Source organism: Gobio gobio (assembly GCF_949357685.1).
Source record: "Gobio gobio genome assembly, chromosome: 6".
Lineage (NCBI taxonomy): Eukaryota > Metazoa > Chordata > Actinopteri > Cypriniformes > Gobionidae > Gobio > Gobio gobio.
The window spans coordinates 33545074-33560626 of NC_137102.1; the positions used below are offsets into that span (position 1 = coordinate 33545074).

Here is a 15553-nt window from a genome sequence, read left to right on the forward strand (position 1 = left end):
TGTGAGGTCAGGCAAAGGTCTTGGAATAGAAGGCCTGGCTCGCAATCTCTGTTCCAGTTCATGCCAAAGTTGTTGGATGGGGTTGAAGTCTGGGCTCTTAGCGGGCCAGTCAAGTTCTTTCAACCCAAACTCATCCAACCATGTCTTTATGGACCTTGCTTTGTGCACTGGAGCGCAGTCATGATGGAATAGAATACAGCCTTCCCCAAACTGTTCCCACAAAGTTGGAAACATAGCATTGTCCAACATGTCTTGATTTGCTGAAGCATTAAAGGGTTTGTTCATCCAAAAATGAAAATTCTGCCATTAATTACTCACCCTCATCTCATTCCTAAGACCTTTGTTCATCTTCGGAACACAAATTGAAGATATTGTTGATGAAATCCGAGAGCTCTCTGACCCCTCCATAGACAGCAATATAATTATCACTTTCAAGCCCCAGAAAGGTAGTAAAAACATTGTTAATATGGTTCAACCTTAATGTTATGAAGCAACGAGAATACTTTTTGTGTGCAAAAGACAAACAAAAATAACGACTTTATTCAACAATTTCTTTGTTTGTGCCAGTCTCCTATGCCGTTTATCTAAATAGTGCAGTTCTACGGCAGAACGGCGGCTCATGTGAACAGGATTGGCCAATGGTGAGCTGTAGAACTTGAAAGCCGTAGGCCCAGTCACCTTTCTGGGCCTTAAAAGTGGTAATTACGTTGCTGTCTATTCAGGGGTCAGAGAGCTCTCGGATTTCATCAAAAATGTTTTAATTTGTGTTCCGAAGATGAACGAAAGTCTTGACTGTCAGTGATTTTATCGTTCATTATTTGGAAAAAAATATTTTATATCAATGATATAATCTTTTATATCAATGATATAATTCCTTTGTTTCGTTAGCATTATAAATGTGGTGTGGATTTCACTATTCTCATAGAATTAGAATATACAGTAGTTATCATTATGCCTTTATACTGAAAATGAGATCTGAGTTTAGAGATCAGAATATGGGCTTATGCTACTTGGCTATTAAGCAAGCACCCGAGCATCCATCCAGAACATTCTAGCAAACATATATAAATGTACTAAAATAGTATTTAGGATATAATGTCTTATGAGACAATGATAAACATACTGCCATCTTGTATTTCACAGGAGAAAAAGACTCCATGATCTTCGACTGTACAGAGCGGTATGACCCAGTGACCAAGCAGTGGGCGGCAGTGGCGTCTCTGACCTATCCACGCTGTGGGGTTGGAGTTTGTTCCTGTCATGGAGCTCTTTATGCACTTGGTATGCAAATTTAGATGCTTTCTGGCAGGGTGACTTCACTCCCACTGTGAGTCTGCTGCTCTTTTCAGGGTTTTGTTCAGTTGCACTATAACACCATGTGATTGATTGCATGAACGCGTCTAGCAACATTCCTGTAGTTCAGCATAGCTCTGGCAACGCCAAGGTCATGGGTTTCCTGGCAATGCATGAACTGATAAAATGCATACTTTGGGGGCCATATAAGTCACTTTGGATAAAAGTGTCTTCCAAATGCAGACATGTAAACCCCGTGGGGACCCGGGGTAGAATAGGTCCCTAGCACCCCCTTGCTGATCGTAAGGGGCGACTTTTTTGCCGTAAGTTGCAACCCGTGTCTGGGGAGGACGAGAACCTGGTATTTGAGGAATGTGTATGCTGCGGCTACTTCAGGTCCAACACAATACTTTGGCTTTGAATTCACATAGACGGGAGGTTGGAAGGACCCGGTCCAACCAATCGGCTAGTCAAAATGTACCCGAAAGGGCTTTGGCTTAGGGTCAATTGGGTAAAATGAAATGTATGTTCCTTTTGCTCAAGTATATCACCCCTGTATCCTTGGTGCATATCTGGAGGATTACCGCGGCTCTGTGCACCCCCTTGTTGGGCTCCGAGGTGGGTGGGGAGCAGGAGTGATGAAACTCAAAAAATACAAACATGGCTAGCAAAAAAACCCCAAAACGAGGGATGATAGAACAAACATTGGATGATGACGACTCAGATACTGGATGTATTTATTCTCAAAAGAATGAAAATTGGCAAAGATTTATACTGCTAGAATCACAAATAACAGACATGCCTCTTACAAAATTGTCTCCATTTGCTATACAGAAAGGGATTTCAAGCATAGCAGGAACAGTTAAAGATGTTAAAAAGCTAAGATCTGGACAAATACTAGTGGAATGCACTAAGAAAAGCCATGCTGAAAACATGGCATGCTGGCAGACGTACCAATAAAGGCATTTTATCATCCATCTTTGAACAGTAGTAAAGGAGTTATGCGTACTAGAGAGCTACATGACATGGATGAACCTGAAATAGCGTCATAATTGACTCAACAAGGGGTAACTCATGTCAAGAGGATTACAATTAAAAAAGGAGAACAAATAATTAAGACAGGTACTTACATCTTGACTTTTAATAAACCCCAACCTCCAGAGAAGATTCAGATTGGCTATGTGAGTGTACCGGTCAATATTTTCATTCCAAACCCATTGAGATGCTATAACTGTCAGAAATTTGGCCATGGCTCTGCTTTCTGTAAAAGAAAAACAGTCTGCTGTAATTGTGGAGAAGAAGGGCATGAATCAGGCTGTTCAAAACCATCAAAATGCAGCAATTGTTCTGCTGATCATCCAGCTTCAACAAAAGAATGTCCAATTTGGATAAAGGAAAAAGAAATCCAAAGAATAAAATGTGTCGAAAGGATCAGCTTTGTTGAAGCACGCAAAAAGGTTGAGCAGTCTCCATCTTTTAATATGAGGAAAACGTATGCTTCTGTGGTGAAACCAACTATGAGCTCTATTGACTGTCAAACTGATTTGACCTGGATCAATGGTGAGAAACCACAAAATGTCAGCAACAGAAGTTCTGTTTTAATCAAAAAGAGGAGTCAAGGAACACAAAGTCAAACAATGATAAATCAAACCCAAGCCAAAGAGGATGGAAAATCATCAAATGAGCACAATCAGCCCTTGAGAGGGAAAAAGATACAACAAAGTACAAAAACTCAATCAACAAAATCAAATCAAGAAGGGAAAACTCAAAAGATAGAGTGCCCAAAGAACAAAGATGTTGAAATGACAGAGACTATAAAATTCCGAAGTCGAAGCTTGTCTCCCAAATGCAAAGGTAAAGGGCAGGTACTTGAAAATGAAGAATCATGTAATTCAGTGGAATTGTCGTGGACTTAAGGCAAACTTTTCAGAGCTGCAACAATTGGCAGCTATTTTCAATCCTCTTGCCTTCTGCCTCCAGGAAACCCATCTAACAACAAATAGTAAACTGACATTGAAAAAGTATAATTTTTATAACACTTTTGGTCCAAATATACAACGTCCGTCTGGTGGATCGGCCATATTAGTAAGACATGACATAATCCGTAGTCATGTGTCAGTAGATACAAACCTGCAAGTGGTGGCTGTGCGTTTAACTCTACATAAAACTATAACTATGTGCTCTATTTATATACCTCCGGATACCACAGTGACAATACAAGAACTGAACAAAATGGTAAAACAGTTTCCATCACCATATATATTAAAGGTCCCATGGCATGGCATTTTTCTATTATTTTATAATGTTTCCTGAGGTGTACTTATATTGTTAGTATGACTTTTACATCATAAAATGTCATAATTTAGAAATAAAAGGCATTTTTTCTATACTGCTGTTTGCCCTGTGGCTGAATGCCCTGCTTCAAGAGGCGTGTCCGCTGTGAGACTTCAGTAAAAACGCCCACTGTTGTGATTGGCTGACATCTTTGCATTTTAAATGAGCGGAGGGGGCGTGGTTTAACGAGGCACGAGCAGGCACGAGCTGCTGCCAGAGAGACGGATGGACCTGAGTTCGCTTCACATCAGTTCTCAGCATGTCTGAACTGTTGTAGTTACAGCATATACTTCAGGTTATTAGTCTATTTCTAGTCGGAGGGGCTGTCACTCATGTCAGAAAGTTAGTAACTTTAGTAAATTATGGATCAGCGCTGACTGGAGACGCGAACCGTTTAGAACGATTCAGTCCGATTTGGTGAACTGATTCGGTTCACTAAAAAGAACTGGTTCAAAAGAAAGATTGTTCGCGAACCGGACATCACTAATGTAACAGAGATGGAGCTCAGCGATTGCTAACAAAGTTATTTATAGTAACTACTGAGTTATGAGAGCGCTGTCAGTCAGCGCGAGTTTATTGTGTTTGTATCTGAGAGTTCTGAATAAACACGAGTCCCAGTCACACCGAATCCGTCTTCATCATTATTACCAACTTTGTAACACATGCAAAGTACCATTACAGCTGTCGAGATGAACGAGATAAAAGTAAGTGTTGATAATAGCATTATTTTTTAAATAAAATAAAAGCGTCAGTGACGCGCGTTGAGTACACAGCGCAAACAAAGACACAACAGCAGTAATCGAATGTAATCCAGTTTATTGTGGGGAAAGCTGGCTAGCCTAGCCGGATACCCTCACGCTTACCCCCCTTCTGCTTAATCTCACGCCGCGTTTGGTGCCTCCGCTGTGGGCCAGATGCAGTACTGGGGGTCGGGGATGTTGAAGGCCGAGCTTCGGCGTGTGTGAGGTTTATCTCTAAAGATGTGCTGATGTTGAGCAGAAACTCATGACTGTATGCACATTTTAGAACCGATAGACGCGACGAGGACGTACAAAAACACTGACTCACAAGATAGAAAACACGAAAACACCGCTCTGTCGGGAGAGAGAGAAGCCGCTGCGTGTGCACGAATAATAAATAATTAGCTACACATCAGAAATCACTGATCACAGATCAGAAGGAACTGAAAAAGACTTCTGTTTTCATTTGTACATCCAAACACTGAGAAACTGCCAGCGTTCACTCGTTCACAAGCAATGATGCAATGATCTCTCGAGCGTTTGCATGGGCGTGCCAGATTCTCTGGGCGGAGGAAAGGGAGTTAACTGTTCCTGCTTGGATTTCAAACCAGGAGACTTCAGGATTGGCTCGTCTGGCCTGTCATTTTCTCAAGGGCAGAGAGAGACAGACAGAACTCGGGTTTACACCGATCAACATTTCTATCCACTTGGGGACAATATTCAGGCTAGGGGAACTCATATTAAAGGTCCTGTTCTTCGTGATCCCATTGTTCAAACTTTAGTTAGTGTGTAATGTTGCTGCTAGAGCATAAATAATACCTGTAAAATGATAAAGCTCAAAGTTCAATGCCAAGCGAGATATTTTATTTAACAGAAGTTCCCTTTCAAAGCCTACAGCGAACGGCTGGTTAGGACTACATCCTGGTATTTCCTGCTTTAATTACGTCAGTAGAGCAGTAGAACAGACTAACCTCCGCCCACAAGAAAACGCGAAAAAAGGGGGCGTGGTCTTGTTGCTGTCCCACGTGGAGAAGAAGAGGACGTCGCATGGAGAAAAGGAAGTGCTGCGTTTCAGTGTGTTTGTCGCCATGTCGTCGAGACGCTGTTATTTTCATCCCGGAGTCAAATCACCTTTGTTTGGCTTTCCCAGGGACGCTGTAGAGATTATTAAGCGCGTATATATCTCCTGTTAAGAGGCGTGACCTTTCCACGTGCGCTAAGCTGCTGTCGAATCACAACACAGGACCGTGCTACGTTCGCTAAGCTGCTGTCAAATCGCAACACGGGAACCGCTGACACAATCAGAACTCGTTACGTGTTTCTGAAGGAGGGACTTCATAGAATAAAGGAAGTCTTCAGTCGTTTGTAGGACAGTGAAAACAGCGGTGTACAGATAAGTAAATTGTGTTAAAAATACAGTTTTTTTTTACACGCGAAACATGAACACATGTTATATTGCACACTGTAAACACAATCAAAGCTTCAAAAAAACACGAAGAACGGGACCTTTAATGTTGAAAAACCTCATAAAATGAAAATTTCATGCCATGGGACCTTTAATGGGTGATTTTAATAGTCACAGCACATTATGGGGAGGAAGACATACAAACACCAAAGGCAGAAGAATAGAAGAATTCATATATAATAATGATTTGTGCTTATTAAATGATGGCTCAAGCACATATCTGCATCCAGGATATGGAACTTATTCTGCTATTGACTTAACTTTGTGTGAACCTGAAGTACTAATTGATTTTTCATGGCAAGTATGGAAGGATCTCTGTGGGAGTGATCATTATCCATTGATTTTAACATCCACTGAAGAAGACGTTCAACAAAATACTCCAAGATGGAAAGTGGAAAAAGCTAATTGGTATAATTTTCAAAAATTGTGCTATGAGAAGTTTAATATAGACTGGAAAGAACATCAAGATCCAATAAAGCAATTCACTGACATACTGATTGAAATAGCAGAAAAATCAGTTCCAAAAACATCAACAAAGTCATGCCGTCGGAGAAACCCATGGTTTAATGAAGACTGCAAAAAGGCTATTACTGATCGGAAGAAGGCAGAAAGAGATTTTAATAAACATCCAACAACAGAAAACCTCATCAGACTGAAAATCTGTAGAGCACAAGCACGAATAATTATTAATGAAACAAAGAGGCAAAGTTGGAAAAAGTATGTGTCAAGTTTAACATCACAGACACCAACAAAGAAAGTATGGGATATGATACGAAAGATGAAAAATAAGGAAGGAGGATTACAAATACAACATATAAAAAGTCAAGATACCCTCCTAACAACGAAACAGGATATTGCTAATAAATTGGCAGAGACATTTGAGAGAAATTCATCATTAGAAAATGGTCTTCCCAGATTTAAAGAAATGCAAATAAAGCAGGAACGGAAAGAAATTGATTTCTCCTCTGATAACGCTGAATCGTATATAACCAGCCTTTTACAATGGAGGAACTTTTGAAAGCCATAAAAAACTCTAATGACTCTGCAGTTGGGCCTGACAAAATTCACTATCAGTTTTTGAAACATTTACCCTATAGTGTATTAGTGATTCTACTGGAAAATTTCAACAACATCTGGAAATCAGGAGAATTACCATATTATTGGAAAGAGGCAATAGTTATACCAATACCTAAACCTGGAAAAGATCATACTGATTCAAATAATTATCGACCAATAGCACTAACTAGTTGTTTATGCAAAACTATGGAAAGAATGATAAATGACCGGCTGGTGTGGATCTTGGAAAAAGATCAAAAGATCAGTAAATATCAATGTGGATTTAGACGAGGAAAAAGTACTCTTGATCATCTTATAAGATTAGAATCTTTTGTACGAGATGGTTTTATTAAAAAAGAACATGTAGTAGCGGTATTTTTTTATTTAGAAAAAGCCTATGATACTACGTGGAGGTATGGTATTTTAAAAGATTTGTACGATATGGGCTTCAGAGGATATTTACCCATTTTTATTTCTAATTTCTTATCTAATAGAGTTTTTCGTGTTCGCGTAAGAAATATATCATCTGACTTGATTGTACAAGAATCAGGAGTCCCTCAAGGAAGTATACTTTCAGTTACTCTTTTTAGTATTAAAATGAACAGTATTATAAGTGTTATGGGATCTAATATATTTTGTAGTTTATATGTAGATGATGTGTGTATTTGTTATAAAGGAAAAAATATGAACGTAATCGAAAGACAAATACAAATATGTATAAATAAAATGTATGACTGGTCAGTAAAAAATGGCTTTAAATTTTCTAAATCAAAAACTGTATGTATGCATTTTTGCCTTTTGCGGTCTATGCACTTAGATCCAGAGCTTTTTTTTAGAAAGAGAACCTATTAAAGTCATAAAAGAGACAAAATTTCTAGGAATTAATTTTGATAACAAACTATCCTTTATTCCTCATATTAAAATGCTGCGAAATAGATGTTTTAAAGCAATGGATATTATAAAAGTGCTAGCAAGGATTAAATGGGGAGCCGATTGTGAAGTTCTCTTGAGACTTTATAGGACACTTGTTCGATCAAAAATGGACTATGGGAGTATTGTTTATGGATCTGCTAGGAAGTCATACATCAAAATGCTGGACACAGTACATCATACAGGATTGAGACTTGCCTTAGGAGCATTTAGGAATTCCCCAATACAGAGCTTGTATACAGAAGCAAGAGAACCATCGTTATATAACAGAAGACTGAAATTGGCTCTCAACTATGTAGTTAAGCTAAAAGCCAATGAAAGTAACCCAGCATATCCTTCAGTTTTTCATCCTCAGTATTCACATTTGTATGAAGCCAGACCCACATACATCAGTCCTTTTGGAATTCGTATAAAATCACACTTGGAAAATATGGACATTAATTTGGATATCCTTACATCGACGCATCTGTGTCCTATACCGCCTTGGAATATTAAAAAACACATCATCATGATGAACCTGTCTCAGTATATAAAAAACATAAATCATCCAAATGTCTATCAGGAGGAATTTTTGGATATAAGGCACAGCTTACCAACTCATGTACCTGTGTACACAGATGGATCAAAGTCAGACAGTCGGGTATCTGCTGCAGTAGTGATTGGGTCAAAACGCTATGGCAAGTGTATCTCTGGACAAAGTTCAATTTTCACAGCTGAAGCATGTGCATTACTTCTAGCTCTTGAAAAAATTGAGAAGGAACAACATCGTAACTTTTTAATTTGCACAGATTCTAAATCCTGCCTACAAGCACTTGATTCTTTGAAAACTGAACATCCTATAATTACCAGCATAATAGGAAAAGTGGACTCTTTAAAGAAACAAGATATTAAAGGGTTAGTTCACCCAAAAATGAAAATTCTGTCATTAATTACTCACCCTCATGTCGTTGGACACCCGTAAGACCTCCGTTCATATTCGGAACACAAATGAAGATATTTTAGTTGAAAGCTGATGGCTGAGAAAGGCTTCAGATAGGCCTCCATTGGCATTCAGTACATTGACACTTCCAAGATCCATGAAAGGCACTTAAAACGTCGTTACAAAGTCTATCTCACCACAGTGGCTCTACAATAATCTTACAATGCGACGACAATAGTTTTTGTGCGCAAAAAAAAATCATAATAACACCTTTATCCAACTTGTTCTCGACTTCCGTGTGTGCCTCCACGACGCATGCGCGAGAATATGACGTAGCGCCGGTGTTCGGGAATCCATGAAATATACACTTAAGCCCCATTTTGAGCACTATGCCGAGACCTAAAGCACGATCAATGTAGAATCCAACAGCTTAGACACGCGCGTCTTCCTCTGCTCGTAAACAAATCGCTTCTGGGTCATATGTCCGAACGCCGGATCTGCGTCATATTCTCGCGCATGCGTCGTGGAGGCACACACGGAAGTCGAGAACAAGTTGGATAAAGGTGTTATTTAGATTTTTTTTTGCGCACAAAAACTATTGTCGTCGCATCGTAAGATTATTGTAGAGCCACTGTGGTGAGATAGACTTTGTAACGACGTTTTAAGTGCCTTTCATGGATCTTGGAAGTGTCAATGTACTGAATGCCAATGGAGGCCTGTCTGAAGCCTTTCTCAGCCATCAGCTTTCAACTAAAATATCTCCATTTGTGTTCCGAATATGAACGGAGGACTTACGGGTGTCCAACGACATGAGGGTGAGTAATTAATGACAGAATTTTCATTTTTGGGTGAACTAACCCTTTAATATTGTTTTTTGTTGGATACCAGGCCATATGGGTTTGACTGGTAACGAACAAGCAGATAAAGCAGCAAAGGAAGCACTTCAGTTGGAAATGACAGAATGTAAAAAAACAGCATCTGACGTTAAACCCATATTGAACCTGTACATTTACAAGAAATGGCAAATGGAATGGAATGAATGTGTAAATAACAAATTATATGAGGTGAATCCAGTTTTAAATCAAGGAGTTGTTCGTTATTATTTTGAAAATAGATATGACCAGGTTGTATATACGAGATGCCGAATTGGACATTCAAGACTCACTCATTCATATTTATTGAACGGTGAAGAGAAACCGGTTTGTGATCTGTGTAAGAATTTCACGAGTGTAAAACATATTTTAATAGAATGTCCTTTTTTAAATAATATTAGTGAACGGTTTTATTCAGAAAACACATTAATGGACATTTTTAAAAAGGTTTCTCCTGGAGTAATTTTAGAATTCCTGTCAAATATTAAATTGAAAGATTCTATGTAATTGGTGTTATTATTGCTGTTGTTGTTATTGGTATATATAACTGATTTTGTATACTGATTGTTTTTAGGACAAAATTGTTAAATTATTGTAAACAATGTATTGAAGTGATATTGTTGATTGCCATGAATATAGCCATTGTTGCTGATATGGCATTAAATCATAAATAAATAAATAACTGCAGACATGTAAATGTTGTTTATTGTTTCAGGGGGCTGGATTGGCTCGGAAATTGGGAAGACCATGGAACGATATGACCCAGCAGAAAATAAATGGGAGGTTATTGGGAGCTTGGCTATTCCTCGATATTATTTTGGCTGCTGTGAGCTGCAAGGTATGTCCTCATGGATAACTGGACCATATTAATGACCAATAAATTACTTTTAAAGGTTTAATATATTAGTATACTTGAACATTCCACTTTGTTTCATAATTTATACTAATTTATTTTAAATAGGGTAGTATTAAATTCAACATAAAATTAAACTGGACCCTTTTTACGTTTATAATACATTTACCTGGCATAATTGTGCATGATTCTTAACTTTATACAACATTATATCTCTTCTTTCATCAAAAAGGCTCTCCACAGCAGGGTTAGCACAACTTTTGTGGATTGCGGTGCCAAACTTGTACAGTGTGAAATGATGCAGTGTTAGAATGTTACGGCTGGACACTTAAAGGGTTAGTTCACTTAAAAATGAAAATGATCCCATGATTTACTCACCCTCAAGCCACCCTAGGTGTATATGACCGTCTTATTTATGATGAACACAATCAGAGTTATATTAAAAAATATCCTGACTCTTCCAAGTCTATAATGGGAGTGAATGGTACCTTGTTTTTTGAAGCCCAAAAAAGGGCATCCATTCATTAATAAAAGTAATCCATACTGTTGTGTATTTACGAAATGCTAATTGTCCTTTCTGTGTTTCCATACCTCCCTTCTGTGTTACGTGATTTTGGTATGGTAAAAATGGCACTTGATGTTGGCGCGCTATTGAGGAACAATAAAGACGGCCAGTTCGTTTTCAAGCTCACTCTCGCCTCACGTGTATTCTTACAGTAGAATATCAGTAAGATATAACAACTGGCGACGAGGACGTTTCGTACCACACGGAGTTGTTGTTTTCATATGACAGATGGTCGCGCCGCAAATTCCCCATCTCGACCACGCTATCTTCCACGAGGGAGAAGTGTGAATGCACGGCGACCCCGCACAGAACCGCGACGATCACAGCTGAACGAGTTGTCTTCGCTGGAAGGAAACAGCGTGAAAGACAGGAAAGAAGCAGATCGACGAACGCGGATTAAGAGGGGGAGAGGAATCGCAAGGCTGACAAACAAAGAAACATTAAGAGGAGTGAGTAAACAAAATGGCTGGATTAATCAGTAGCATTGGATCATTTGACGAATCCGTGGAACAGTGGAGTGCCTATACTGAAAGTTTTGACTACTTTGTGCTGGCAAATGAGATCAAAAGCAGCCATAGTGCCAACTTTTCTGAGTGTCATGGTTGTGAAAACATTTAATCTGCTTCAGAGTTTAACACAGCCAAACAGACCGGGTGACAAATCCTATCAGGAAATAGTAGGTTTACTTAAAGACCACTATTCACCGAAACCACTGATTATCGCTGAAAGATTCAGATTCCACAAAAGAAATCAGCAAGATGGCGAATCCATCTCTCAATTTGTGGCTGTGTTGAAACAACTATCTGAATATTGTGAGTTTGGCCAGTCACTGAGTGACACCATACGTGACAGGCTTGTGGTCTTTGAAGTGAGGCTATACAAAAACGACTACTAACTGAAAGTAATTTAACGTTACAAAAGGCTATAGAAATCAGCACATCTATGGAAATGGCCGCAAAAGAGGCACAACAACTAAGTGCATCGACCCAAGTGCACAAGGTTTATGCAGACAAAAACAAGTAAAACTCAGATAAACCATGTTATCGATGTGGAAAAGGGGGACATCAGCCAGGAGACTGTTGGTGCAGGTACATGAACTGTAGAAATTGTGGCAAAAAAGGTCACATTGAGCGTGCCTGCAAAAACAAAAAGACACAACCAAGTAATTACACTGGACCTAAAATGAAAAGTCATCAAAAATTCAAACAAAAGTTTGTGAACCAAATGGAAAACACTCAGACAACACCGAGTGATTCGGGTACAGAGGACGAGGACGCTCTGTGTTTTATCTGTTTCAGGAGAAGGACGAGGCTACTGGGTGACTCCGTTTCTGGACGGAAAACCAGTACGCATGCAGCTAGACACAGGAGCTGCGGTGTCATTGGTGTCAGAGATGACATTAAAGGAAATGCTGCCGCATCGCATCCCTCAGCCATCCAACATCACACTAAAGACATACACGGGGGAGATAGTTCCTGTTAAAGGGGTAATTGAGGTGACAGTTGAACTCCATATGCAAAAAAGGAAACTATCACTGTACGTTATTGATGGCAATCACCCAGCCTTGCTAGGAAGGGCTTGGCTAGAGAAGATTAAGCTGAATTGGCAAGAGGTCCATCTGATAAATGAAAACACAAACCTGCAAGGAATTCTAAATAAATATGCAGATGTGTTCAGTGATGAACTTGGAAGTATGAAGGACATTGTAGCGAAATTGACAGTGAAGCCAGGCAGTCAGCCAAAATTTTTGAAAGCCTGACCTGTAGCATATGCACTTAAACCCTAGGTGGAAGCCGAACTGAAGAGACTCTTAAAGGCTGGAGTACTACGACCAGTACACACCAGTGAATGGGCTACACCCAGTGCTTGAAGTGGAAAAAATAAAGTGCCGGTACTCACCGGAGGGGGCGGGGCTTTGTTGGGGGCGTGGTTATGGGGGGATTGTTTAGTCAATAATTCAAGAAGGTCCGTATTTTAAAGCTCTTTCTAACTTGTTCTCAGCCTTAGAACTAACATATAGTTCTTGTAATTGTTTAACTATATAATTTGTTACAATAAGGGTTCATTTACAAAGCAAGACCATTGACGGCACCTCATTAGGCCTACCATGCAGGCCAATGTTAACCGGCAGAAGTGCGCAACCAGGGCGCATTTCGACCTCAAAGGGGGTGCTCGCGAGGACCCTTCTGAGACCTAAAATGACAAATGGGACACCCTGCAGTCTCGTGGACTTAAAGGGGCTATATGCAACTTTTTCCCCAAAATAAACGTAACAATAGCCTTTTTATTTTACCATTTATGACTCAAACATCTCCTGATGAGCACACTGACACCTTGTCCGCTCACAGTGGGTGCACCTATAAGCCTGTATCCTATTTTTCCTATTTTCTGTCGGGTCGGATTTTTCCCGCGCTTTCTGCGGATGTGACATCACCACCGCTGCGAGAGCGAGCAGGAAATAAGAGCAGTTCTGTTTTTTGGCCACAGGTGTCAGTCGCGAGTTTAAATTTCAGAAAAACGCATATAGCCCCTTTAACGGACACGCGCACGCAGTGGCCATTGTAACCCCCAATTTCCACCGGCTGCGTTACGGCTCCGTTACGGCGGCGGAGTCAATAGGTTTCCATTAAAGTCAATGAGTGTATTTCCACTGAATGCGTTACAGCTGCGTTCCGACTCCGGCGATCCGCAGCCCTCCGCATTAAATACGCAGAGCTTCTATTTTTGCCAGATGCCGGAGCGCTCCGCAGCACTACAGGGCAGAGTACGCAGGACAGGAAGTCGAGTGACAAAACAGAACAGCCAGAAACAAAACAAAAGATCCGTTTAATTTTTAAAATAAAATACACCGCGCTCATATTTCCCTACACTACACCTTGAAAATGTCATAATGGGCGGAGACAGGCTTGTTTTAACCCCGTTGACACGATGGATGAAGAAATGCTGATTATTGAGGTACAGAATCAACCCATCATCTATGACCCCTCACATCCTTTTTATAAGGACAACATTAAAAAGGATGGAAAACTGTTCCTGGTTTGGTAGTTCTGTTTATAGAAACTACATATCGCGCGATCACACCAGAATTCGCGAGATTACATGGGGCCTCGTGGCGTCAGCTGTCAGTCATGACCGCAGCCGTTCCGCAACAAATCCGGACCTGGTGGGTATTGACGGACGACGGAACACGGAGCTGTCACGCAGCGGAGCCGTTCCGCAGCCGTTCCGCAGCCGGTGGAAATTGGGGGTAAGTCCACAAGACCGAAAGTGCACATGAAGTGTACCATTTGGGACAGGGCCTTGCTCTCCACCAACTGCGCTGAGCAAAAGCATGATGGGAAACGACTTGCTGACGAGACAGCTTAATGCTTATTGGTTTAAACAACCGTGATGAATGGTTCTTTTTTTAAATGTTTGATTTTAAAACTCTGATATCATGTTTTTATGTTTGAATATTCCCAAACTCTCGGACAGTGCGATCTATGTGAGTTATGTGATTGTTGTCATATATATATATAAATAAGTATATAAAAACTAGTATGTAATTAAAGTAAAAATGATTGATAAACACGTCTTTCAAATGGAAATAAATAACAAAAACTTTGGGTGTCTTGTTCATTATATTTATTTTCATATAAAAGCAAAAGAAATTTAATTACATCCAGTTCATCAGCAACAAAGCGCACGAGTGTGAATCCCGCGATATCCGCCTTTGATCTCGCAGGTGTCTGATCCACTACGAGAAGAGAGAACTGTCCGTCTTGCCTGCTCTTTTTTCACTCCTCCCCTCACAGCAGCCGCCTAGTCTCGGCTGAATTTCAGGCGAGGCGCATCTCAAACAAGCCTACTGACAGCGGCAAAAGCGACGCATGCGCTTTTCACTTGTAAAACTCAAGGGTGTATGGGTAATGTAGTCTTTGCTCGCAAATGCCGGTCATGAAGAAGGATGGGTCCCTTCGATTATGCTGAGATTTTAAGGTAACCGTAAATCCAGTTCTGACCCAAGAGCAGTATCCGCTGCCACTTATCGAGGATCTCTTTTCTGGTCTTGCTGGGGGCCAACGGTTCAGTAAAATAGATTTGTGCCAGGCATACAGATGCACGTGTACCCAAGCACACAAAATCTTCTTACCATTGTGACGCATAAGGGAATGTATCAATTTCAGAGACTTCCATTTGGGATTACCTTGGCGCCGGCACTATTTCAAAGAGCAATGGACCAGATTCTCAGTGGGCTGACAGTGCAGTGCTACCTTGATGATTTGCTGATTACCGGAAAGGATGAGCAAGAACATTTGAGTAATTTGGAAGCCACCTTGCAGAGTGCAGACTGCAGAGTTTTGGACTGAAGGTCAGGAAGGACAAGTGTGAGTTTTTCTGCCTTTCCGTTGAGTTATTTGGGCCACGTAATTGATGGTTCGGGGCTTCATAAGGCACCCTCAAAAGTGAAGGCAATAGTGGAAGCACCAGCTCCGCAAAACGTTAGTCAGCTTCGGTCTTTTTTGGGGCTGTTGGCTTATTATGCA

The 15553-nt window shown here is 40.4% G+C and overlaps 1 protein-coding gene across 1 annotated transcript in view; it reads left to right on the forward strand.

Moving 5' to 3' along the window:
- ipp (intracisternal A particle-promoted polypeptide) overlaps positions 1-15553 on the forward strand; it is a 37313-nt gene that overhangs the window by 13053 nt on the left and 8707 nt on the right. The window contains exons 7-8 of the mRNA XM_079819478.1: positions 1144-1281; positions 10325-10447. Of these exons, the coding sequence (XP_079675604.1) occupies positions 1144-1281; positions 10325-10447 (261 nt within the window). The remainder of the gene's footprint in view (positions 1-1143; positions 1282-10324; positions 10448-15553) is intronic.